General features: G+C 41.1%; 1 protein-coding gene across 1 annotated transcript in view; it reads left to right on the top strand.

Moving 5' to 3' along the window:
• NRF1 (nuclear respiratory factor 1) overlaps positions 1 to 25,291 on the top strand; it is a 115,418-nt gene that overhangs the window by 78,328 nt on the left and 11,799 nt on the right. Inside the window, exons 7-10 of the mRNA XM_087821020.1 lie at positions 977 to 1,174; positions 1,763 to 1,864; positions 7,658 to 7,815; positions 15,751 to 15,875. Of these exons, the coding sequence (XP_087677146.1) occupies positions 977 to 1,174; positions 1,763 to 1,864; positions 7,658 to 7,815; positions 15,751 to 15,875 (583 nt within the window). The remainder of the gene's footprint in view (positions 1 to 976; positions 1,175 to 1,762; positions 1,865 to 7,657; positions 7,816 to 15,750; positions 15,876 to 25,291) is intronic.

Here is a 25,291-nt window from a genome sequence, read left to right as displayed (position 1 = left end):
GACTTGCCTGTTGCTTTTCCATGTTGAATCAACTCCCTCAATTTTTGTCTTTCTACTTCTTATGCTAAGGAGTCTAGAAATATTTGTGTAATAGTCAAACATGTCCCCCAAAAGAAGTTTGTTATTCTCTGATTTATAGTCTTTACCATTCATCACTCCATTATTGGAAAGACTTGGGATGGGTCCATGAATTTACATTTCTCTCTGCATAGTTGCCTTTGGAGCAGTTTTAATTTTATGAGGTGCATGGAAAAACTGAAGAAATTTGTAAAATTATTAACCGCTTTGAAAACTTAGAAATGTTTTTAGTTCTGGTTAGCAAGAATCACTGTTGAAAAATTTAAATGTGGAATTAGAGAGATGTGAAGTTGGCTAAGTCTGCAGATAGAAAAGAAGAAAGACTAAACTAGATGTCACCCCTTTTCTACATATTTGTTTTTAGTTAGCTTGGAAATTTACTGAGAATCTTAATATAAAATTCTCAAGAAAAGAGTAACCTTTTGTGAGAAGTTTAAGAGTTGGCCTCAGGTTAGAATAACTTATATAAAAATCCAAAAGTGAGACATTGTTGGTACTTGGTACTGAGTTTCTTCGTGCCAGAATCAGTCTTTAGAAAATAATCCTGCCTGGCCGGGCGTGGCTGAGCGGTTGAGCATCGACCTAGGATCCAGCCGATCAGGGTTCGATTCCTGGTCAAGGCACATGCCCGGGTTGTGGGCTCGATCAATGACTCTCTCATCATTGATGTTTCTGTCTCTCTCTCTCTCCCTCTCCTTTCCTCTCTCTGAAATCAATAAAGATGTATTTGAAAAAAAAAAAAAAAGAAGAAAAAAAAAAAAGAAAATAATCCTAAGAGTGTTTATTCTGTACAAGGTTTGTTTTGTTTTGATAAATGGTCAGCTGCTTATTCCATAGTGGAACTGAATAACCACCGTTCTTTGTGACTTAATGTGCTTTTCTGGTCTTTTGGTAACAGGTTTCATGGACCCAAGCACTACGGACCATAGTTAAAAACTGTTATAAACAGCATGGGCGGGAGGACCTTTTGTATGCTTTTGAAGACCAGCAAACACAAACACAGGCCACAACCACACACAGTATAGCCCATCTTGTACCGTCACAGACCGTAGTCCAGACCTTTAGTAACCCTGATGGCACTGTCTCACTTATCCAGGTGAGTAAACCTTATGGTTAGCAGATTGTGGCTTCTGATTGTAGATCAGTGAGCGCCTCACCTCAAAGTGGAAAAAGTTTTCTTTATGCAAACTCCTGTGTGAATTTTATATAGTTCTCCAAGATCTTCCTGCCAAAAATTGATTTTTGAATACTATTTTAAATTGTTTGCATTTTGCTAAATACTGAGCTCTAGATAGCTTTTCTTGACATTTCTGAAACACAGCACTATAAAAGTGCCCCCCCCCCCTCCATTTCACTTTGTCAGTGACCAGGAAATATTCCTTCTTAATTACCTCTTCTGAGGTAAAACAAGATTTGTTAGTAGATAGGGAACCTCTAAAATTCAGGTTGAGGTAAGAATAAAAAGTTGGTTGACTGCCATTGGACATTGGTGGTAAAATGTGATAGCTTCTAATACTGATTTATTTGGTTGAAGTAAAACTCTGAAACTCGTGTCTGAGATATGATTTTATAACTCATTTCCTATTATTTGTGCTAAATTAGGATTAAGTGAATCTTAGCTTTTGAGTAAAGGAGCAGTAGAAGGATTCACCCACTGACAACCGCTTTCCATATTTTTCTTTAGGTTGGTACAGGGGCAACAGTAGCCACATTGGCTGATGCTTCAGAATTGCCAACCACAGTTACTGTTGCCCAAGTGAATTATTCTGCTGTGGCAGATGGAGAGGTAAGAAAGAGGATTCTGTCTGCATCTGCTTAAATATGTGAATGTAACCAGAGTCACTCCAATAAAGTCAATAAAAAGGAAAATAAATAAATACTTGAATGTATAGGTGAGGGAGAAGTGAAGGTCCAGAAGATGAGGACTGTAAGTAGCCTACACACCTGTAGCAGTATTTTATTTAAATCTTTTACAAAGTATCTTATGCTGTGTATATTAATTATAACAGTTGAAGTTTGTGGATCTTTATGATTTAGATCTAACTATTAGGAGTATTCAGTTTTACATTTGTAATATATCATTTTGTATAATATACTATAAAAGGGGATTATCCATTTAATATGTTTATGCTATGAATCTCAAATAACTTAACCTTTGGGCTTTATGGGAAAAAAAAAAAAGATCATTAAAACTGGAGCTGACAAAAGCAGTCTCTGAAGGGATAAATATATTTGTAAATCAGTAGATGTGATTTATTGCATTTTAAACATGCGTTTGAAAAGGCTCCACAAGAAAATCCTCCCCTACCAAAATCAGGGTGATTATGGAATATTAACCTAAAGGTTGTTAACCTTTCTGAAGTACTCAGTAAACACTCAACCCTGTGAAGCATAGATTATCTTATCATCTTTATAGGTGAGAACACTGAAACATGTAGAGGGTAGGGGACTTGCCCAGAGTCCCAGAATAAGCGTTAGAGCTGAGTAATGCATTGTCGAGGCTCTGGGCTCTGAGCTAGCAGTGAAGTTTAGGAAAGAGCTCACTAAGTCACTGGGCTTTTTGCCTAAAGCATGGTATATGCCTGAAGTTTGAAAAATAGCCAACAAACGTCCAAGAGAAGTATGGAAATAAAGCTAAAATTATCTCACCCTTGTTCAAAACCATGGATCATTTCTACTCAGAACAGCACAAAGTCACTTTCACTTGTACATTTCAGGAAAGGGAGAGAACTGATAAAGTTCTCAGGGCTAGTGAGATGAATGGAAGCGCAGCCGGGGCCCCTCAGGAGCCAGCATTAATTGAACCCCTGCCATGATGCAGTTATGTGTTGACTTACACAGGAACTCTGCTTTAAACGAGCTCCTGTCTGGTGGGGGTGAGAAGTGTCTGCATAAATGAACTATGGTCCAGGCTGTAAGCGATGCTGCAAAGTGGCCTGTGCCTTCAGGAGAGAATGTTAACAGGGAGGCTGAGAAGGTTTGGATAGAAGCTAGCATTTGGTTTTTCAGTGTAGGAAGGTAAAGGACAACAGATATTTACTTTTAGAAATTTGTAAACATTATGAAAGAGTATGGATTAGCTAAAGGAAAATTCATCGGTCCTCAAACACTAATACTAGAGACACTCCTTGAAGTGTGAGAGAGGTAGGGAAGACTGCTAAGTACATTTACGAGATTAAAGGTAATTTTGTGTTTCTTACAGACTTCTCTAAAGTCTAATTCTTTGAAGCCCATTTTACTAAATAACTTCACATAGTCAAAGATAATTAATGTATTCAAAAGTTCACAAAAAATATGAAGGATAAACAATCTCAGTCACATATCTATGGCTTTTTCAGAAAACGAACATAATTTTTAAGCCATCTGTTGTGGGAGTGGGTGAGTAACATATAAGTAGCCTGTTGGTTAATCCTCAGTCAGTCAGATAAAAAAAAGAATTCTGACTCTTCCCACGCCTCCAGTAAAACAACAAGGGTATGAAGAGAAGAAGCATAGGTTATCTCAGAAAGTGACAAAACATTTTAGATTTTATAGTATGATTCTATTTGCCTTCTGATTTCTCTTAAATATTGACATGGATGTTAGCATCTTAGTTTTGAGCCATAAGAACTGTAATCAGTCAAAATATCTCATTGACTCGAGGCAGATAAGACCACATCAAGCCAGTGAAATATTACAAATAACTCACTAAAAACATTCTATTGCCTTGAGTTTAGCATCTTTTCTCCCCCCCAAAAAAAGTACTTTACAAAAATAAACATTACCCATACTTTTAGAAGTTGTAAGGTCATTTTATTATCTCAACCTTGCCAGTAAGAGCTCCTATCATTAAAGCACACTGCCTTTAATACCTGGTTAGTTACATTTGGTTACATTTAGTCCAAATGAAAGGATTATTTGGGGACCTGTCTGTTCTGGTAATATATGGTCTCCCAAATCTGAGTACTCTGTGTGCTAGAATAGCCAATAATTTAAGTACTTACAAAGAAACAAACAAAAATCTCTAACCCTAGGATAAAACTAATTAGCGACACAAAAAGGTATGTAGACATTTAGAAATGAACAAGAAAAGAATTTCAAATAATATGAAATAAATGTATGTTGATTTAAAAATATTTATACAATTTCAGTTTTGATGGCATATTTACAAATACAGATGGATTTGAGAATTTATTCTGTTATATGATATGACCACCAGTTTAGTATTGGTGATATTAATTACATTATGTGACAGAAAAGTCAGAGTCTGAAATAGAATGGTATCTGATAATAACGGTATATATGATTTTGTTAGAAGAAAAAAACAAAGTACAAAAACATTAGAGACATGAATTTTAAATTGAACCATCAACATATGTAACAGTTTTGAAGTAGCACAACTCATTTCAAGTGGGTTTTTTATGAATATCAATTTACCTGAAATACAGGTAGGGCAAAAATCCAAGTAGGAAAATATGAATGAAGGAGTGTGCTCTTCATTCATCCATTCAGCAGACTCTTTCGTGGTCAGGCACTGTAGATACAGAAAATTAAAGAGTGCTCCTGTTCTTAAGGAGCACACAGGTATGTGGTGGAGAAAAACACACCACAGAACAATTGCAATGAGAGAAGGATCCTGGTAGAAGCAAGTCCAGGGTTCTGTGCAACCCAGAGGAGAGGCCCTGAACCTTGGGCTGTCGGGGGGTGCAGTTGCCCTGCTCCTCCAGCCTCACCTGAGCTCGGACTAGAAGGGTGGACAGGAAGGCAGGCCGGAAGGATGGGAGTTGTGTTCCTATCAAAGGGAGTGGCACATGCCATGCATCGCGTTGTGAAAGTGTGGGAGAGCCACAGGTGGTTCACAGTAGCTAGAGGGGGGATAAGAGGAGCCACAGTTGGAAGGGCCTCACTGTAGTGGGTCTCCTTCAGAAAAGCATAGAAGCTAACTATACATCTTCTGAATATCTTTCCTCCTAGGGCTTGTGGCCCTTTCTCTGGGACATGGTGACATCCAGGAATAGATAACCACACAGATGGAAAGGGAGAGCAACAGGAGCTCAAGCAAATACAACTAAAGCACTGAGACTCAAAAATAGGAATTCCAAAGAAGTGTTCATACCTAAGCTGATTTATCACCTGCCATTTTTTTAAATAGAAGTCTCTTTGTCTGCTGCTTTTCCTGCTTCCTCTCCACCCTTTACCAACATCCATTAATCTTTCATGCCTATAATTTAACTTCCTTAAAGTATACCGTATATGGCAACATTTTGATGCCATTTTCACTACAGATATAGTTGTAACTAAATGTATATATTAGGCCCTGGCTGGGTAGCTCAGTTGGTTAGAGCATTGCCCTGATACGCCAAGGTTGCGGGTTCAATTCCCGGTCACGGCACGTACAAGAAGCAACTAATGAATACATCAATAAGTGGAACAACAAATCTATGTTTCTCTACCCCCCTTCCTCTGTCTCCAAAATCAATAAATAAATTTTAAAAATTAAATGTCTATATATTAAGTTACTGCCACTGGAGTATAAATACTTGGGAGAGCTGCACCACACCAGCTCAGCAGTGGGATGGGCAAAAATATTGAGGGGCAGATCTGGAAAGAGGAAGACTGTTTAATGGCAAAAGGTGACAGGGCTGGCCAGCTTCCGCTGATGTTTCGAGTGGAATCATCGAACATCTACGAGTTGGCAGTGTAACTTGCCATCGAAAGTGGCATTGTTTGCAGTGATGCTCATCGGAGTAATGAGATCAAAGAGGTAATACCTTGGGAAGTCAGAGTTTTGTGAATTCCTGAGTGGTCAACTTTGCAGCTCCAAGGGAAGGAAATAGGATGACCCTGCCTCTTGGTGATGGGTCCTGAAGGCTTGCTTACACAGTCCATTGCCTATGAGAACCAAGGCCAAACACTAAGGTAGCTCAAAGGGATGGCTCATTATCTGGGAGGATTTTCACAAACATTCTGAGAAGCAGCGTCGTAATCTAGTATGGTAAAAGAACCAAAGCAGGAGGAGTTTTAAATATCTACCTCTCTTAGAACTTGCGGCACTTTCTTTGGGACGCAGTAACATGTGGGCACAAGTTAACCATTTACTGGGTCCCAGTTATGTGAGGTGGGAACAGCAAGAGCTCCAGTAAGCACAGCTAACATCCTAAGGACTTGAGTCCATAGAAATATTTTACCTGAGCTGATTGATTTATTGCCTCCCATATTTTGCCCTGCTGCTTTTTGTTTTTGAGGGAGTATAATTAATCAACTGGTGATTATTGAGCAAAATGGACTGAAGTGGTTAGATTTAGATATCCAGAGCTGAGAAGTCTCTAAATGCAAAGCATTGTACTAAAATCAGTAGTTCTCAATCAGGGGTACCCCCACACTCCCTCCTCAGAGAGGACATTTGGCAATATCTGAAGGTTACATTTTTGATTGTCGTGACTGGGGAGGGTGCTGTTAGCCTCTACCAGGTAGAAGCCAGGGATGCTGCTAAACATCCACGGTACACAGGACAGCCTCCTACAACCAAGAATTATCTGGTCCAAATGTTAATAGTGCAGAGTTGAGAAACCCTGTGCTAATCTAGCAAAGCTGAATTCCCAGCTGCTCTGTCACAGGTAGTATGTGTGCCGTTTCTTCATCATTCCTCCCCACTAAAAGGAAAACACGTTTTGCTACATTAAATTACTTACTGAATATGCAGTTTCCATCAGAAATAAAAATGCAAAATGACTTTATACAATTCCACCTCTGGGAATGTACTCTATAAATATACTTACATAAAATATACAAAGTAGTAGTTGAGGATATTCACCACAGTACTGTTTATAATAGCAAAAGACTGGAAACTCTGTAAATGCCCATTAAAAGATGGCTGGTTAAATAAACTGTCGTGTATATAATACAATGCTGTGCAGCCATTATTATGAATCCTGAATGAATGTAGTTTTATATGTTCCAAAATAGAATCATTTCAGAGATGTATTATTTGTGAAAAAAGCAATATGTCGAATATACTGCCATTTTTATTTTTTAAAAGGAGAAAGGAGGAAGTAGGTGTATGTGTATGTAAATATGCTTGCACATAAACTATCCCTGCAAAGATATACAAGAAATAGGTAATAGTAGTGGCCTTTGGGCAAAGAGTTTAGAGTTCTGGCATTATATTCCCTTTGATACAGTTTGAATATTTTTTAAATTACACTTATGCTTTAAATTAAAATTTTTGAACAGGTAACATTGATAAGGCTCAGATATTTCAAAAATTATTTAAAAGTATACAGTGGAAAATCTTGCTTTACGCCTCCTATTCAAGCTATTCCCACGACCCAACCCAACCCCACCTCAACTCACAAACTAAGGAAAATATTTTCAATGGTTTCTTTTGTGTCCTTCCAGAATTTCTTTATGCAAATATAAGCAAATTCAATTATATATTCTGATTCCCCGCCCCCCTCACACAAAAGATAGCCAATGTCATGTTCATTTAAAAGTGTGTATGTATTTGGCTGAGCACATAGCAATTTATTAGAAAAATGACTTTAAAATCATACTCCTTTTTTGACTTTGATTCTTTACTACCGTGTCCTTTCTGCCTCAGGTGGAACAAAATTGGGCCACGTTACAAGGAGGTGAGATGACCATCCAGACGACGCAAGCATCAGAGGCCACCCAGGCAGTGGCATCATTGGCAGAGGCCGCAGTAGCAGCTTCTCAGGAGATGCAACAGGGAGCTACAGTCACCATGGCACTCAACAGGTGGAGGCAGGGGCGGGGAGAACACGAGGATGGTGACTCTGTCCCTCCATACTGGTTGTAGAGAAATGTTGTACCTCAGTTGGTCACAGTTGGCAGTTGGATATTAGCCCTTAGGATATTGTAAGTTGATTTCTAACCATCCCTCATCTACCCCATTCCTACCTCCCCAGCAGCCAATCCCGCTTTTCTGACTTCTAGCTCAAGCTTGCTGGTCCAGGGACCCGGGTCGCTTTTGTTTTATCCCATTCTGTGCCCATTATTAGGTCAAAAGCAACAAGGTTTGAGTACTTTGTTTAGCAAAAGGACTAAAGGATACAATAACAAATCAAGATACTTCAGGATTGATTTCCCTTTTACCCTACAAAAGAAACTGCTTTTTGTTAGGGTGTTAATCTATGTTTTAGGTGGTTGAGAACTGGTTTTACTGACTTTTTAGGAAATGTATTTCTCTTGCTTATCAAAGACTTTGGAGTAAAGTAAGTTTTGGGTTATTGGGAAAAATAATTGAATTTTTTTCTTCAGGTATGTTTAGGAAGGATGCTGCAGAACGAGTTACTTCAGCAAGGGGTAGTTTCCAAAACTAAATTGTCTCACTCCCTGCTTGGTTCCTTCTACTAGTGGTTGACAGAAAAGGTTATCCCCATATCATTCTTTTTCTTCTTCATTGTTGACACACTTTTATTTTCAATGGACTTAGCATTTTAACTAATAGTTAAGAGTGTACGTCATGAAGCCAGACTACCTGGGTTTGAATCCCAGCTCTGTCGTTTACTAGCTGTTTGAGCTTGAGTGACTGACTCGAACACAGTGCCAGGCTTTCCTCTTCAAGGGGGTAATAACAGTACCTGCCTTGTAGGGTATTGTGAGAACTGGGAGAGTCAATGCATGTGAGACCCTTAGATAGCTCCTGTGTGTGGTAACACCGCCCTTGTGTACAGCAGCTGTCAGTCTTCAGTAGTCACTGAACTCTTGTGACGTCCCAGCACTCTTACTAGGTGAGGTTATAAATTAAGAGTGCTCTAAAATATAATGTCTGCCTTCAATGAAACCGTTGGGAAGATTGATTTAAGTAAAACATTTAGTAAACTAGTACTCAGAGTATAATGCACTTTTTTTTTTTTTTTTTTTAAGGAAAGGCACATACGTTTATTTTTATTTTTTTAATCCTCACCAGAGAATATTTTTTCCATTGCTTTTCAGAGCAAGTGTAAGGGGGAGAGAGAGAGAGAAACATCAATGTGAAAGAGACACATTGATTGGTTGCCTCCCGCATATGCCCCAACCAGGGCTGGGGATCGAGGATTGAGCCAGCAACTGAGGTATGTGCCCTTGGGCAAAATTGAACCCAGGACCGTTTGGTCCGTAGGGTGCCGCTCTAACCACTGAGCCATGTAATTCAGCCTTGAATTGTGTAGTATAGACTGAACATCATAGAAATTCAGAGGAGGGGAGTCACCTCCTCCAAAATATAAAAATCAGCTAAAGTTTAAAAATCAGCTAAAGGTTGTGATAGAGACTAGAAAGCCTCGATAGGCTTATGTACAAGTGCTTTGCACGAGGCTGCAGAATGTAAGTGGCTGAGAGGAAGGTTAGGAGGTCACAGAGATTCAGGTTTGAATCCTAGCTCTGCCACTTAGTAGCCATTTGATCTTGAGAAATTTAACTCCTGAGCCTTGGTCTCCTTATAGTTATAATAAGGATGATTTTCATCACATAGAATCAAAAAGACTCAATGAGATAATGTATATAAAACTCTCAACAAAGTGTCCAGCCCCTAGTTAGCACTTAAGGAATTATAGTTATTTAAATTATATTTTAAGATTTTCTATTCACAATTGCTTATAGTGAGAAGAGATTTAAAATGCAAAACCAGTTAGGAAGAAGCAATCCAGGTGTGATTTGTTACAGGCTTGGAAACTAAAGTAGCAACAATGGAGATGAAGCGACTGATTTTGAAGGAAGTATAGCCAGGACTTGGTTGATTAGATGTAGAGAACTGAAACACTTGTCCTCCCAGAGTTACCCATTGAGTCCCTGAGTGACCTGGAATGGAAACTTTTTTCTTAGCCCATTGAGCCATGTTGCTTTTCAGCAACACGAAAGTCTAATTTTATTCCTCACACTTTGGCCCAGCCCCACTCTTTGCTTTGAGAGAGGACACACAGATAAACTTCCTGAAAGCCTTGCTCTCTTTTGCCCGGTAACTCCTCACTCTAGCATGGGGCCCAAGTGGCCACCGTTAAAGACCAGCAAAACTTGATTTCATTGAGGCAGCACTGTGGATAATCCAGTGAAGCGTGAGTATCCTGCAAACCCTGTACATTGTGGAAAATATGAGGCACACCCTGGCTCCCTTTAGTGTAAGACCAGGACTTATTTCTGAAGGCAAGGAGGGTAATGGTTTCCCCTAAGGGCTTGTTAACAGACTCAGATGCCGCTGAGGTAGCTATAGTGTTGACTCCAAAGGCAAGAGGATGGGTCACTGGCATGCAGGAGGAGTAAAGAGATGTTGAAATCTGTTTGCAATCAAGTAGTTCAATGCCCCAGTGAGTGCTGGGGGATGGTATGTCGCAGCCCTTGCTGGGGGTGAAGAAACCACGCCTAGAGGCAAAGACTAGGCTATAGCAGGCTGTTGAGGAACATCAGGGGGTTCCTGATTCCAAGAGAGGTAACCCACTGTCCAATGGCAGGAAAATTGGACTTAAGACATAAGCCCTTGGTGTTTGCTTCCCTGTGGGATGAGACTCACTCTGGAAGTCATCTTAGTGAAAAATACACTAAGAAATCTGGTCTTTGTTCCTATGGTAACAAAGCAATTTCCTAGAACTACTCCCTTCTAGCTGTGTTTCAGGTGCAGATGGGACAGGCATGGCTCTCTAATAATCACCTGCACCTCTGCTGCACTGTAAACAGCAGCTGTGGGCTCCAAGTGAGGAGACGCAAGCTGCGTGGAATCGCAGGTGGGAGGAAGAAGGCAGAGGGGCGCCTTCATCTGTTAGGGGAAGGGGATCAGGACAGATGCAGGACAGACCTGTTTTTCAACCATGCTGTTAGAAGAGTTTTGTATAGCAAGTCAGAACAAGGGCCTTGGGCTCAGACAGCCTTTAGCCTCTGCTGGCATAATAAGCCAAAGAGGCTATGGAGAAATTGTCATTAAAATATCTGGAAACTAGTTCATTTTAATTATTTTCCAAATACTTAATAAATCAGCACTTTTAGGAAGGCGATGGGGAGAGAATCAAAGTGAACAAGTGAAGAAATGAGCATCACAGCTCCAAAAAAAAAGTAGAGCTATTCAGCCCAAATAACCAGAGTGGAAAGGAAGTGGAATCATTTGGTTGTTGCGATGCAGTGATTAATTTTCAGTTTCAGTTTTTTGGTTAAGCTGTGCTAGACTTATATTCCCTCTTAAACAAGTCAGTCTGCAAAGTCAGTACAGTCCTTGCTTATAGAGATACATGATAAATATTTGTAGGCTGAATCTGCAGTTGCCCTAGTGGAATTCACAGTGTGTTGTTGACACTGAAACCATTTTTACTGTCTACTGTGTATAGTGCTGTGACTCAGTGCTGTTGGGAAACAAATCCTTAAGTTGATTCCTCTTCTCAAGGAATTTAGAGTTGCTATTCTTTTGCTGTGAAGAAACTCTGCTTAAAAAAGAAGTGAATCATATTTTCAAAGAAAAAATTATTCTTACTGTTTTTTAAAAAATGAAAATATACCCAGCCAGCGTGGCCCAGCTGTTGAGCATCGACCTATGATCCAGGAGATAACAGTTGATTCCCAGTCAGGACACGTGCCCAGGCTGTGGGCCCGGCCCGATCCCTGTAGGGGATGTACAGGAGGCGGCCGATCAATGACTCTCTCATCATTGATGTTTCTGTCTCTCTCTCTCTCCCTCTTTCTTTCTCCCTCTCTCTCTCTGAAATCAATAAAGATACATTTTTTTAAAGAGGAAATACTATTGAATTAAAAGTAGAGAGATTATCAAAATAAAGTGTGGCTTTAATATTGGACGGCTATTTATTTGCCAGTAAAATGGGATGGACAACCTAGATCAGAAATCTTCTCTGGAAATGGAGGGCAGGGACTGTGCAACTGCTTTTTCCTATAGATTAGGTTGGACACTTGCAAATAAAAAATTGATGAAAAGTTGAGAAATGACTTTTGTCGAGAAATTGTGAAATGGTAGCTTAGAGACATTTTAATTCCTATTCAGGTTTTAAGTATAGTTTGGTCATTTTTTATGAAGTCTAGTGTAAGTGGTTAGAATAGATTTGGGTCGGAGTAGATTTGGAACTGGACCTGCCTATCACGGTAGTCTTTATGCCCCATGTGAAACATCCATCCATTGCTGCTTTGCCTGTGGCTCCTGACGGGATGAAAAAACTAACCTCACTGACCTGTGGTCCTGTCATCCCCATCAGACCCCTCCTCCCTGGCAACCCAGATTGCTTAGGTGGTTGGTGGTTCCCAGCTTTTCTTCTACTGTAACATATTTATTTTAATTAAAAAAATTTTTTTTGAGAGTATGTTTATTAAAGCTGGGGACAGTGAAAAAGGAAGGGCTTAGGATAGAAGATGCAACAGGAGAGAGACTAGGTGGGGTTGCTTTGGCTCTCTAGAAACCTTATAGGAAAGAAGTGAGCTAAGGCGCGGGACCTTGGAGGTTAGCCCGGGATGGGCTGCCACTGCCAATTGCTTCCCTGGCTGTGGGGACCCTTAGAGTTTAGGGAGAGAAAAGTAAAGATGCACACCTGAGAGGGAAGAAAGGTGTGGACGTGCTCCTTAAACGGAGAACGTGCCTACCTTAACATTTTAGAAAGGTATTAAAGAAAACGACTTTAAATATTTAGAGCTTCAGATAAAATAGATGTAATTGGCTACAGGTAAACTTTCATGTCAGGACTTGGGTAGCTGCCCTCCCTGTCATTGCCTGTGACGTTCCACGCTGGAAGCATGTGTCCAGGGTGAACAGGAGTGGCAGGGCAGCACCTCTGATGGCCATAGAAATGAGATTATTTTAAGTTGTTATTAAAACCGGGAATGAGCAGTGGCTGAGGCAACCTGTAAACAAAGATCGTATTTCCGTATAAACAATTCTCATGGGCAGCTTCCTTCTTCAAAATACCACACAGCTGCAGCTTTTTGCAAAGAATATACTTTAAAGCTTTCCATAAAATCTCAGGTCAGAGTGTTAATACTGTAAAATTGGATGGTAGTAGTATTTGACACAAGTTTTTTAGAAAAATATTAAAAATTAAGAATCTGGGCACTAAATAATACTTCATTTTACTATCTGCGATACTTATGAAGCACTTTGAAATTAAAATTTACCATGTCAAATGTATAGAATAGCCTTAGTAGTAATTCCAGATCAAGGCTCCCCTCTGGCTCTAAATTCGTGTTACCGATACTGTGGAATGACTGGCTGGGGAGTATCAGATCACCAAGAAATGTGTTTCAGCATAAAGGATTATCTTAGCTTTTACATGGGCTGCATGTAAACTCTGTGGTTCTGTTCAGCATTTTGCTCAACCTCAATTACATCCCAAAATTTTTTGTGAAGGAAATAAATAAATGAATTTGAAATATATAATCATGACCTTGAGCTAAGTCATAGGAAGCCTACAAATTAAAAGTTGCCACAGCTAAATGACTTTTAAAGGGCAAAGTCAGCATTTTTGCATTTAATTTATTATTTAGACTAAATGTCAAAGAATATTTACATGGGGTCAATACAATGTTAGGTGAAAAAAATCAGACTATAAGACTGTGTGCAATCTGATTCTGATTATTTATCTGTTTAAAGCTGTGATTAAGCCCCAGCCGGTTTGGCTCAGTGGTTAAAGCGTCGGCCTGTGGAATGAAGGGTCCCAGGTTTGATTCTGGCCAAGGGCACGTACTTCGGTTGCAAGCTCGATCCCTCGCCCTGGTCAGGGGTGTGTGGGAGGCAACCAGTTGATGTGTCTCTCACATTTATGGTTCTCTCTCTCTCTCTCTCTCTCTCTCTCTCTCTCTCTCCCCCCCCTTCCACTCTCTCTGAAAAGCAATGGAAAAAATATCCTCAAGTGAGGATAAAAAAAAAAGGGGTATGTTTAAGATGAGAAGGAAATACTGTTATCTCTGTATAGTTTTAACTTTTTTATACTTAATGAAACTTTCACAAGTTTTCTACATGTATTTTATTATTAGAAAAAAATAACTTTTTTAAACACAAAGACATAAAAATTAAAAGGCAAGTTAGTAAGAAGGGGAGAATTTTCTTTTTAATGAGACTTGTTCATTCGGTTTCTCTTACTGCTTCCTAGAATCCTTATAGTGACTAAGAAGTCTTCCCCAGGGGGATGACTATGGCAGTTGCTTTACTTGTCTCCCGACTTTCTTAGACAAAAGTGACAGTATTGAGTTTGGTACATGTCACTCTGCCCACAGTCATGATATGTTTACCCTAACTGGTCCACAGCCCCTCGCCCATCCCCACCTCCGGCTTGTGATTGTGAGGTAACTGTCATAGTTCTGGCAAAGTCTGTAGCTTCAGAACAAAGCCGAATCAGCTGGCTCACTTGGTGCCAGACCCAGACTTTGTCCACCTCTGCTAAACTAAATGACACCACCACATCTTTCTATATGCCCACTTTCAGTACTTCCTCAGTAACTGTACAAGGTGGTACCTGATACTTTCCTAGGAGACCTATAGAATTTATCTTTCTTTTTTTCTTTTCACATTTTACAATCTCTGAAATTTGGATGGTAAATTATAGCCTTACAATTACAAAGGAATTTCTCTTTTCTTTCTTATTGACACATAAAATAATAATACATTATAGCCCAGCCAGGTGTGGCTCAGCGGTTGAGCATCGACCCATGATCCAGGAGATCGCGGTTCGATTCCCGGTCGGGGCACATACCCGGGTTGCGGGCTCGATCCCCAGCAGGGGATGTGCAGGAGGCAGCCGATCAATGACTCTCTCATCATTGACGTTTCTATCTCTCTCTCTCTTCCTTTCTCCCTCCCTCTCTCTGAAATCAATAAAGATATATTTTAAAAATAATAATAATAATACATTATATAGTTTGTAGCATCATAGCATAAATAAAAGGGGGTACTTATGCATAGAGTAAAAGCATATAGCAAGGAAAAGAAACATGGGATGCAAACTGCTAGAATAGTGCCCACTATGAACATGGTTAATATCTTTCTGTTCTACAGAGTGTTTTGCAATGAAGGGAAGTTTGTTATTTTATTGTGTTTCTAGAATCAAGGAGTTTTGGCTTATAGTGGTCATTTTAAATTTTAAGTCTTAATTTAGCACTGCCTGCATGTCCAGTTAGGCAAAAGAAAGAGTTGCACTTTGCAGAATATTAGTTAACCGTTACTTTGTATTTGAAATCATGCATATAAACCAAATTATTGTTGATATTAATTGAATAGTAAATCCAGGTTGCTGACTCCTCATATTATCACTTATTCTTGGCTGTAAAAGGGCAGTTTCAGGTGGCCTTCTGCCTTGTGTTACTGTAAAGAGAGAAGAAAAAAAGAAAACCTTGTGATTGACAACCAGAATGGTTTTTACATTGTGAATATGGGTCAGAGCTCCACCTGGCCCACAAGCACTCAGTTGCTGTTGATAACAAGGAAACTTAAAATGAGTGCTTTCTGCCCTCAAACACCCATTTCCTAGGTTTAAAGCTCTCAGGGTAGCTTTATAAATAGGTAAGACTTGAGATTCCTCTTGCTCTTTTTATTATCATTTAAAAATCACCCTGGCTCTGTCCAGTAGCCCTGGAATTGTGTGTTTACTGGTAGGCTCACAAGCGTGGAGCCAGTGGAGAGATCCAAGGCAGGGTCGGTGAGAAGGATGGTTTCTTTGGCTGCAGTGCTGTACCTTTACTCAACTTGCACGTCCCCCTCCCCTGTTCCTGTACCCGCAGTGAAGCTGCCGCCCATGCTGTCGCCACACTGGCCGAAGCCACCTTGCAAGGGGGGGGACAGATCGTCCTGTCTGGGGAAACCGCAGCAGCCGTTGGAGCACTTACTGGAGTCCAAGATGCTAATGGTAAGAGAGCATAAATATTTTATTGAATTTCTTCCCTGTTTCCACTTAAACCTTCATGACATGACGGACAACAAACCCTTCAGAAAGAGATTGAGCTTTGATTTCAGCTTTTCTTTAGTGGTAGGCAATTGATGCCTCAGAAAAGTTGCAGAGCCTCTGATTCCTTTCACTTAGTAGGAGCCTTGGGCTTTCCGGGGGAGAGGAGCACACACAAAAACATAGTGGCTACCTAACTGAATTGCTTATTTGAAAAGTGACTGTTTTGCTATGACAGGACTTGCTGAGAGGTGCTTCAGAATCTGCTGTGGGGCACATTTTGTCCTTACTGTCCCATGGGGGAGATCAGTGGCAGTGGGTATATCATGGTTGGAAAGAAAGCTCTGTCTATCTGGAGAAAGGTGGTGCTGTGGGTTCTGCCTCCTGTTAAACGTGGCTTCACCAAGGACCTCTGGATTTAGCCAATAACATGCTACCACCCTCCCCTTCTTTCCCAGCTCTTTGACTTCCTGGATATTGATTATATCCTGAATAAACAAAAGGGATAAAGTTCATAGAAATACAGTGGCAGAAATTTATGACTCCATCCCTTCTCTTTGGATCTCCTTCCGCAGGCTCTGGGAGTCAGTTACCAAGACTTGGGCTGCCCAGGGAAGTGCCAGTTATAGCTGACATACAATATTCTATTAGTTTCAGATGTCCAACATAGTAATTAGACATTTCTATAAGGTACTCTATGGTTTTAGAGATTTGTTGTTTAAAGTCCTGGAAAGAGGATAGATAATGACATACATTTATTTAGGCAGAAAGTTCCTTAATGGCATTAGTGACTGAGAAATGTCCTGGCATTTTTTTTAGGGTAGTTCCTACAAATTGAATAAGATTTTAATTGGAAATGTCTTTGAAGAAAGACACGATGCTGTGTCCTCTTTTGGAAGTGGGAAGAAGAAAGTACTTCTGTCACCCAGAGAAGAATAACATAGGGGCCCTGGCCAGTGTGGCTCTGTTGGTTGAGTGTTCTGCCCATCAAGAGGTCACGGTTTGATTCTGGTCAGGGCACATACCTAGTCGCCGGCCTCATCCTCTATAAGAGGCGTGCAGGGGGCAGCCCATCAGTGCTTCTCTCTCTCCCTCTCCCTTCCTCTCTAAAATCAATAAAAACATTTTTTTTAAACAAGAATAACATAGCAAGTGTAAGTAGCCATTGTGGCTTCTGAGAATCATTTATTAAAACAACAAAGAAATATCAAATGCTACAGCTATAGCCTGCTTTTTCTGTAGGGCTAGGGGCTCCCATGAACTAACCCAAATAGAGGTAGAGATGATCTTAGCAAGAACACTGTAGGATAAAGGGCATCTCCTAGCTGTGGATGTTCAGGATGAACAGGACTATAGGTAGAATTAAGGAAAACCTCCCTCTTTAGCTAGAATCCTGCTTGCTTTTTCCATTCCTCATGTGAGTCCTAATTGACCTTAACTGAAAGGTAAGCTGTGTGACATTCTTCTGAATCGCAGTTGCTGTTATTCACTGTGGAATTGCTAAAAATACTGCTCTGTGTAGGTTTGGTAGGAGACTTTGTTATCCCTTATGGTCTTGACCTGTCTGGGTGAGGAGAACAGACTACTTTATAGTTCTGACCTCCTCCCAGCCTCACCTTTTCAGATGAATGAATTTGTAGGTAAGTGTAAGGACCTCGGAGTCTCTGGCCAAGTAAACCCATTCCGCCATGCAATAAAGTTGAACCACACTCACTGTTGATTCCTGGAAGCGGCCTCTTCAGTAGCTTTGGGTTGTGTGAATCAGTTGTGTTGATTTCATGTTGTTGGCTACTTTTGTGATAAGAGAAAATTCTGGTCTACATCCTAAAAGTCAGTGGTTCCCCAAAGCGGGCCATCCCCAGTTTGTGACTGCCCACATGTGCTGAACTCAGACTCGACAGTTGGAATTATCACGTTCTCTGTGCAGCTTTTCTGTATCAAATGAGACCACTGAGTTGTGCCTTATCCCAGCAGTTTTAAGGGAAGACTGATTATTTCATTTGTCCTTTGGATACTCAAAGAATGACTGATATTGGATATGATCCAAATAATTCTGACGCTCCTCCATCTGCTAACTTTTTTGTCCATAGTACTATAGCGTTTACTCTGGGACTAGAACTGTAGGAGTCCTCTTTTCATCATTCTTTCAGGTTGTGCCTGTTACCAGCATTGGTCACTTCTCTGATGACAAGCTTAAGGAGTCTGCCAGTAGACCAAGTTTACTGTCAGGGAGACTTTATTATCAGGAAGAACCAGAACAAGGTGCTATTTGGAAACAGATACCACTGAGGGAACAATTCATCTCAGGTTCCAGAGTAGGAGTTAAATAAAAATCCAGCTAGCAGATGGCTCTTCTAAGAACAATTTGGATACAATTCAGGCCCAAGACTGGAATTTTTCAGCATCTTCTGGGATAGAACTAGAGGGGATGGAGGACCATTGTTTGTGGAGCTTAATGGAGTATGATACCCAGTGGGGTATGGTTGGGGCAGTGTGAGGGTGTGAAAGCAATATCCTGTAGGACAGTGGTTTTCAAGTTAAAGATCATGTCCCATGCATAGCAGAAGTTTAAATTCCAGGTCACCTAGACAGATCTTACAGAAACCTTCTCCCTGAAGACTTCCCCCTTTTTTCTGGACCCTACCCCATTCTATTTCTAAAGGGACTACTCAGTCACTAGCATTACTTTATTTCATTTATGTTTTTCCTTTCTTAGTTGCAGTAAATGTCTTTGGCCTCTCAGGATGGAGTTTCATGGTTGGTTCAATTTAAAGATTTCCATAGGTGCTTTTCTTTTCATTGAGATGCAGATAGAATTACCTTTGGCTAGGAAAGGCCTCTGGATGAGCCTTTCTTTATTTCTTTTGTTTCCTTTTTTTAACAGTTATCCCTTCCCGTACCCACCCCTATTGGGGACCAAACCCAAAATCTAGGTATGTGCCCTGACTGGGAATCAAACCCACAACCTTTTGGTGTACCGGATGACACTCCAGCCAACCGAGCCACCCGGCCAGGGCCAGTCTGTACTTTTTAATCCTTTCACCTTTCACCTGTCCCTCTTACCCCCTCTCATCTGACACCAGTCAAAATGTTCTCTGTATCTGTGGCTCTGTTTCTATTTTGCTTATTTATTTTGATTGAGATTCAGTTTTTGACAGGTACTTACTACCACTTTATTGTTCATATTTTTTATCTTTTTTTCTTCTTCTTAAAGAAGACCCTTCAACATTTCATGTACTACTGGTTTGGTGGTGACGCACTCCTAGCCGGATACTCTAAAAGCTGCACCATGACCAAGCTGTGTGATCCTGGGCAAGCAAATTAACCTCTTTGAGCCTTAACTGTAAAATTAGGATAGTGATAGTTGCATGCTCATAAGGGAGTTGTGAATATTAAACAAAATGACTCCTGTAAAGTGCTTAGCATAGTACTGGGAACATAGATACATGGGAAATGTGAAACTATCACCAGCTGTCAGCATAAATTTCTTCTCCGTCATTCTCCCAAATACAGCAAGTTGTACAGAGCACACAGTACTGTTGCAGCCCCCGCTTTCCTGTCTTTAGGACGGATCCAAATGCTTACCTTATGCAATTGAAGGGTTTATGCTTAGAGGTGAATACTATAAAAATGGGAATAGATCAGAAGCCCTCTCTAGAACCTGGAGTGAAGGAAATGGAAGGAACCTTGAGTGAAGGTGACATTGTTTAATGGCTCCTGATTTCGCTGTGTCACACTCCTCAGGCAAGGGCTGCTGTTCCCTTCCAGCGCGTAGTTTGCAGTAGTTAGTGTGGCCTTTGTTACTCCTAATGGCATCATCTCTCTTCACATCTCACAACTGCACTGTATTTCAGCTTTCATCATGAAGGGTGACTTCATTTTCCCTTGTTGTCACCTCCACCGTCATCTGTTATTACTTACTACGTGTCCTCCTCTTCTAGCTCTTCTTTAAAAATGAGATGAAATGCCAGTCCTCATCTTGATAAGCTGTAAAGTGCATCTCTCATTCTCTCTTTCTGTGGACATATTCTTTGGACATATTAGTATATGGACCTGCTCCCAAAAGAGTCAGTGGAAATGTAAATGTTCAGTTTATTTAGGAAATATGTCAGTGTTGCTCCCCGCAAAAGGTGCGTTAAATTGTACCTCGGTAATTAAAGTTTAAGTAAATAAATATAGTGAATAAAGATTTATTTTAAGAGGGCATTTTCAGTCATCATAAAGCATAATAGTAGCTTTAAAAAATGTTGCACTCTTTGATACTATGATGCTATTTGCACCTTTCATCCAAAAACGATGAGTTCGGTGCCTCCAGGACTTGAAGCAGGCAGGCCCCTGAGCAACAGTATTTTGTGTGAGCTGCAGGTCCCCCTGAATGTCCCCAAAGGGCAGCGCCTATGGCAGCTCTGGGTTTTTAGGTCACTCTCCGTAAGATACATGGCCTCCTTTTCCACTGTTAGGGAGGCCTCCCGGGAAGCTAAGATGCTACGATGGCGTCGGACCATGCTGAGGCATTGCCTGTTCTATAAGAAAAGGCAGATGATTCATCTCTCTTACAAGTGTTTCCCCTTTGGAATCACAGGTCTATTTATTTATTTACTTACTTAGTTAGTTATTTTGAAGGGGGCGAGAGAGAAACATCAATTGGCTGCCTCCTGCAGGTGCCCTGACTGGGGATTGAACCTGAAACCTGAGTATGTGCCCCGACTGGAATCGAACCCGCCACCTTTTGGTGCACAGGACAATGCTGCAACCAATTGAACCACACTGGCCAGGGCGGGAAACATACTTTCTTTGCAGACAGGATTTTCCCCACTTAAATCAGTTAACTGATCCTTTAAAATGAATAGTTTTCATTCTAGGAAACATTTTGATAGATGTCATACCAGCAAATAACTTTCAGTTTCACTCTGTTTTTGTCTTTTGACTAGAAGTGCTGCATGTAATTATTTAGGACCTTCATCTTTTTCCTTTTCCATTCTTTTCCTTTCTCTTTCTACTACCAGTACTACTACCACCACTAAGCAAGCTCTCTCAGCATTATTTTAGCTTCACCCAGTGAGGTGAGTGGGACAGAGCTTATGCGCCCTGTTTTTAGACGTGAGTGTCATGGCAAATGGATAAATGACATCAAAACCCAAGAGCTGAAAGTGTGCTGTCCAGTATGGTAGCTCTGTATGTGTGATTATTTGAATTTAAATACAGGTTAATTAAAATAAGTAAAACTTAAAATTTGATTATTCGTTAACATTAGCCACATTTCAAGTGCTCAGTAACCATGGCCTGAGGTACTGAATTTTTTATTGAATTTTAACTTATTCACATTTAAATTTAACTAGCCACGTGTAGCTAGTGGGCATTGTAAAGGATACAGAACATTTCCATCACTGCAGAAAGTTCTGTTGGATAGTGCTGAACTAAAGGCCACAGCAAAAATACCGCGGTCTTCTGGCAAGCAGGGGAGGACAACACAAATGCTCCACGAGCCTCGGCTCATAGACAGCATGGCTTTGCTTTAAAAACAAAAAACTACCACGTGGCTGTGGTAATCCACGGCCAGTAAACAGCTGGACAGCAGGGTTGCAAGAAGAACTGGCCTATTTTTATGCACTGCAGAGTCCCCAGCAGAAAAACCTGAGACAGGAGACAGTGGTGACACCTAAACCCACTTCCTAGTCCCTTTATTCATGACCCCGGCCACTTGCACCTTTCAACTTAGATGCCTCACAAGTACATGCCCCTCTTAGATGCCTCTCTTCCTGGCTACAGGCAGCGCATCTTCAAGCCATGCACTCTAATGGGTTTATAGTGACCCTCCCTTCCCCCCTGCCAAAAAAGATCAAACATCCAGAGCCGGGTGGGTCACAAGGCTGAAGGAAGCCATTCTCTTGGGTGAGTTCCAGATTTCACAGTGAAGCATGGCTGTTTCTAAGAAATGGGAACATGGAGATGGGTGATGGGCTCTCAATTCTAGAATATCCAAATGGATTTATAGTTCTCTGTCCCATGGGTGTTACTCACCCAGCCCTTTCGTAGCACTGAAGCGTATCGCCTTCCCTACTTCCTTCATAATGATCCCCTGAAGTCCAAATGCCTCCCAGAGTAGCACTCCGAGGGAAGTGGCAATTTTTCTGACTCCCCAATCTCCCCATCCAGAGAGATATGTTGATGTCACTAATTTTAGGGACAGCAGATGATATTTAGTCCTACTCTCTTTAGTGCCTGGGTCATCAGTAATACTAATAATACTATTAGTATTATTAAACACTCACACTAAATGGGAAGATAATTAATCTTTAGAGGGTTTGCTCTTAGCACTTCTGGGACATATTCTTAGGCTCTGGTCCAGTAAGCCTCCATTTGGAGGGAGCAGGTAGTGAATCTCACACTGAGAACCCCTGCTTCAGAAAGCATCTGTTACTGATGGAAGCATATTGTCCCTCAGGCATGCTTGGGCAGACAAAACAGAGATTGAATTCTCCGAATTACCAGGCCTTTCCTGTCACTCATCAGACATAGCCCCCAGCTGGAGGGGTTTCCAGTTGTCAGGATTCTTTGGTGCCTTTGCCTCCTGTGAAGATGCTGACCTGTGGATACCTTCAGAAGGAGCAGGCCTCTTGAAAGTGTCATTATGAATTTAGATTCATCTTTCTCTTTGCCCAGTCTGCAAGTCCAGAGGAGATGTGCCACCTCCCTCTACCGTTATGAACTGGGTGGCCTCAGGCATTTGTGATATGTACACTGGGAATCGGTAACCTAGGCTCTGCTATTTGAAGACTTAAAGACTAGAAAAGAAGAGGGCTTTTTACAATGGAATGTTTGGCCACTATACATTGGTCTCTATTCTTCGCACTCATCCGAGCCTTGGCCATGTCCCTCAGATGTAGCTTTTAGATGCTTTCCATGTTAAAAGCTGAATGCTTCCAGAGTTGGCCTCCTCGAGGCCCAGAGGGAATTAGCATGTTATCAAGCCCCACTGGCCTGCCTTCATCTGCTGCTCGGTCTGTGTCAGGCATTCTCAGCTTGAGGAAACTGATGCACCAGGGACATTCTAGGCAGAGATTCCTAAGAGTACGCCTGCCATCTGGCAGATGGACACCACTGACCATGGTCTCCTCTCCATCCCCAGTGTCCTTAAGGTCAAGTTACATGTTTCGTTAGCTCATTCTCTTTCCCTTTAGGTCCCCAGATCTTTCTGAGTCTTCGTATTTGAAAGACAGATTCTGGTCTTAGTAGATTCCAGCTCCTTGTAACCAAGATAGAATCTTGGTGCTCATTGCAGGTAATATTCTGTAAAGGGATTTTTTTTTTTGTAGCATACCAAATTCAGAGTCACAATTGAACAAGTTTAATTGGAGTCATTTCTATTCAGTACATGAATTGAAAAGTGGGTTGTAATTGAGCATGTAAAAATGGGGATTAATCACTGTTCCTGCAAGAACAAGAATTTCATGACATGAAAAATTCTTCAGAATGAAGTTTTTAAGGTTCTTGGGTAAAGGGGACTTTCCTCTTTTTATTTATGCTTCCACTAGGATTTTGAAGGAATGTCAGCGCGCTGTTATTAACTCTAATAGCTTGCACATCGCAGCCAGTATGGTTTGGGGCCCTCTGGCTCTCAGGTTACCTGTGTAAATACAGGGATTCACTTCCCAGATCTACTATTTGCTTAATAAAGAGCAAGTGTGCAGAACCCAGCAGCAGCAGCCTGGCAGAGCAGTAATCTGAACAGGATAAACATGCTTCCTTTTTGTGTGATGCTCTCTCCCCATCCTCCTGCCAAGAGCAGGATATCAAATGAAGGGGAGGTTGTGGTTGGAGTCAGTAAAGTGAATGTCTAAGTGGCACCTGCTTCATTCAGCAGATCTGCTTTCCCGGGGCCTCCCACTGCTCATCTGTTCCTGACAAAGCCTCTTTTCTCCTCCTGTTGGTCAGACCGAGAGAAAAGGCCCAGCAAGGAGACATATTGGTTTGGCTTTGTCAACACAATTGCCTGTGACTTTATAATTACACCAAATCTTCATTATTAGAAAAGCCCCAATTTAGAGATTTACAGAGCCTAAATGAGGTTTTCGAAGTGACATTGATAAAAATCATCTTTTTTGTAGTCAAGCCAGCAGTTAGACCTGAGAATCATTGAAGGGGTCCATATGTGGAAACTGAGACACTGCTCTGAGCGAGACTACAAAGACCCTGCTATCAGATTGGCTCATAAAGAGGCATCCAGCAATTCTGACTTTGCCCAGCCCAGCCTCTCCTTAACTGCTTGTAGCTCCATAGCATACAGCTATACTATATCATTCTCGAATGCTGATAAAGTTTCTCACCTAGGGGATGGGGGCGAGCAGGGGTTGTTAAAATAAGTTGATGGGGTAGGGTAGCAAAGGGAGAAAAACTGTGGTATAAATAAGAGGAATGCCAGGAAAATATATTTTAGGTGAATGCAGAGCATCCAATTTCAGATTGAGTTTCCACCTAAACAAAGGCAGCTCTTATGTTCTACAGTGTATGTGCGACTGAAGCACATTTATGATGTGGAGTTGGCTCACCGGAAGCTCTGGAAAGCTTTTAGAGCTGTGCTCTGGCTAGTTAAATGTAAATTAATTAAAATCAAATAAAATGAAAGGTTCAGTTCCTCAGTCACACTAGCCGCATTGCAGGTGCTTTGTAGCCACCACGTTGGTCAGAACACAGAATACGTCCATCTTCACAGTGAGTTCTCATGGGCAGCCTGGTCTCAGAGATTGACCTGAACCTCTTGGAATGTCTTGGCTGCTTAAGTAAGCCTCGAAGTTTCTATTTCAACCTGTGGGAAGCGGAAAAGAAAATTTGCTTGAATGTTTTTGCAACAACTCCTTTGAGCCATGTTACTTAGACTATGATCTTAATCTTTTTACCTTTATTATTATTTTTTTCCCTTCAAGACTCTCATGTCCTTTCCTACCCACTACATAATTTTAGGATTATCTACTTTCTGCTGCCCTGCTCCCTGGCCTTCCCTTTCTTAAGCTTTCACAGCCCTACTGTTTGACTAGAGAGTTCTTTTCCATTACACAGTGCTTCTGACTAACAAAAGGGCATGTGAACACTCAGGGACCAAGAGTGTGTGTGTGAATTGTTCATTTCGTGTACAGCATGGAGTGTGGACAACACTCCTGGGATGGAACAATGAGCTGGTGGCACAACTTCCACTCTCAGCACCTGTGGAGACCGTGAGCAGGACCTTCAGTCTTGCTTCCTCCATTCGTCTGCCCCTGGTAGCCGCTACATGGTTGCCTTGAGGCCTGAGAAAGAGCCTATGTGAAATAACACCACCTCAAATTTAAAAGTAGATTTTTATTGATTTCAGACAGAGGATGAGAGAGGGAGAGAGAGAGAGA

The sequence above is a fragment of the Miniopterus natalensis genome, chromosome 10 (assembly GCF_054644295.1).
Source record: "Miniopterus natalensis isolate mMinNat1 chromosome 10, mMinNat1.hap1, whole genome shotgun sequence".
Classification (NCBI taxonomy): domain Eukaryota; kingdom Metazoa; phylum Chordata; class Mammalia; order Chiroptera; family Miniopteridae; genus Miniopterus; species Miniopterus natalensis.
Note: the sequence above shows the minus strand (reverse complement) of the source record. Positions and strands in the feature narration are given on the sequence as shown.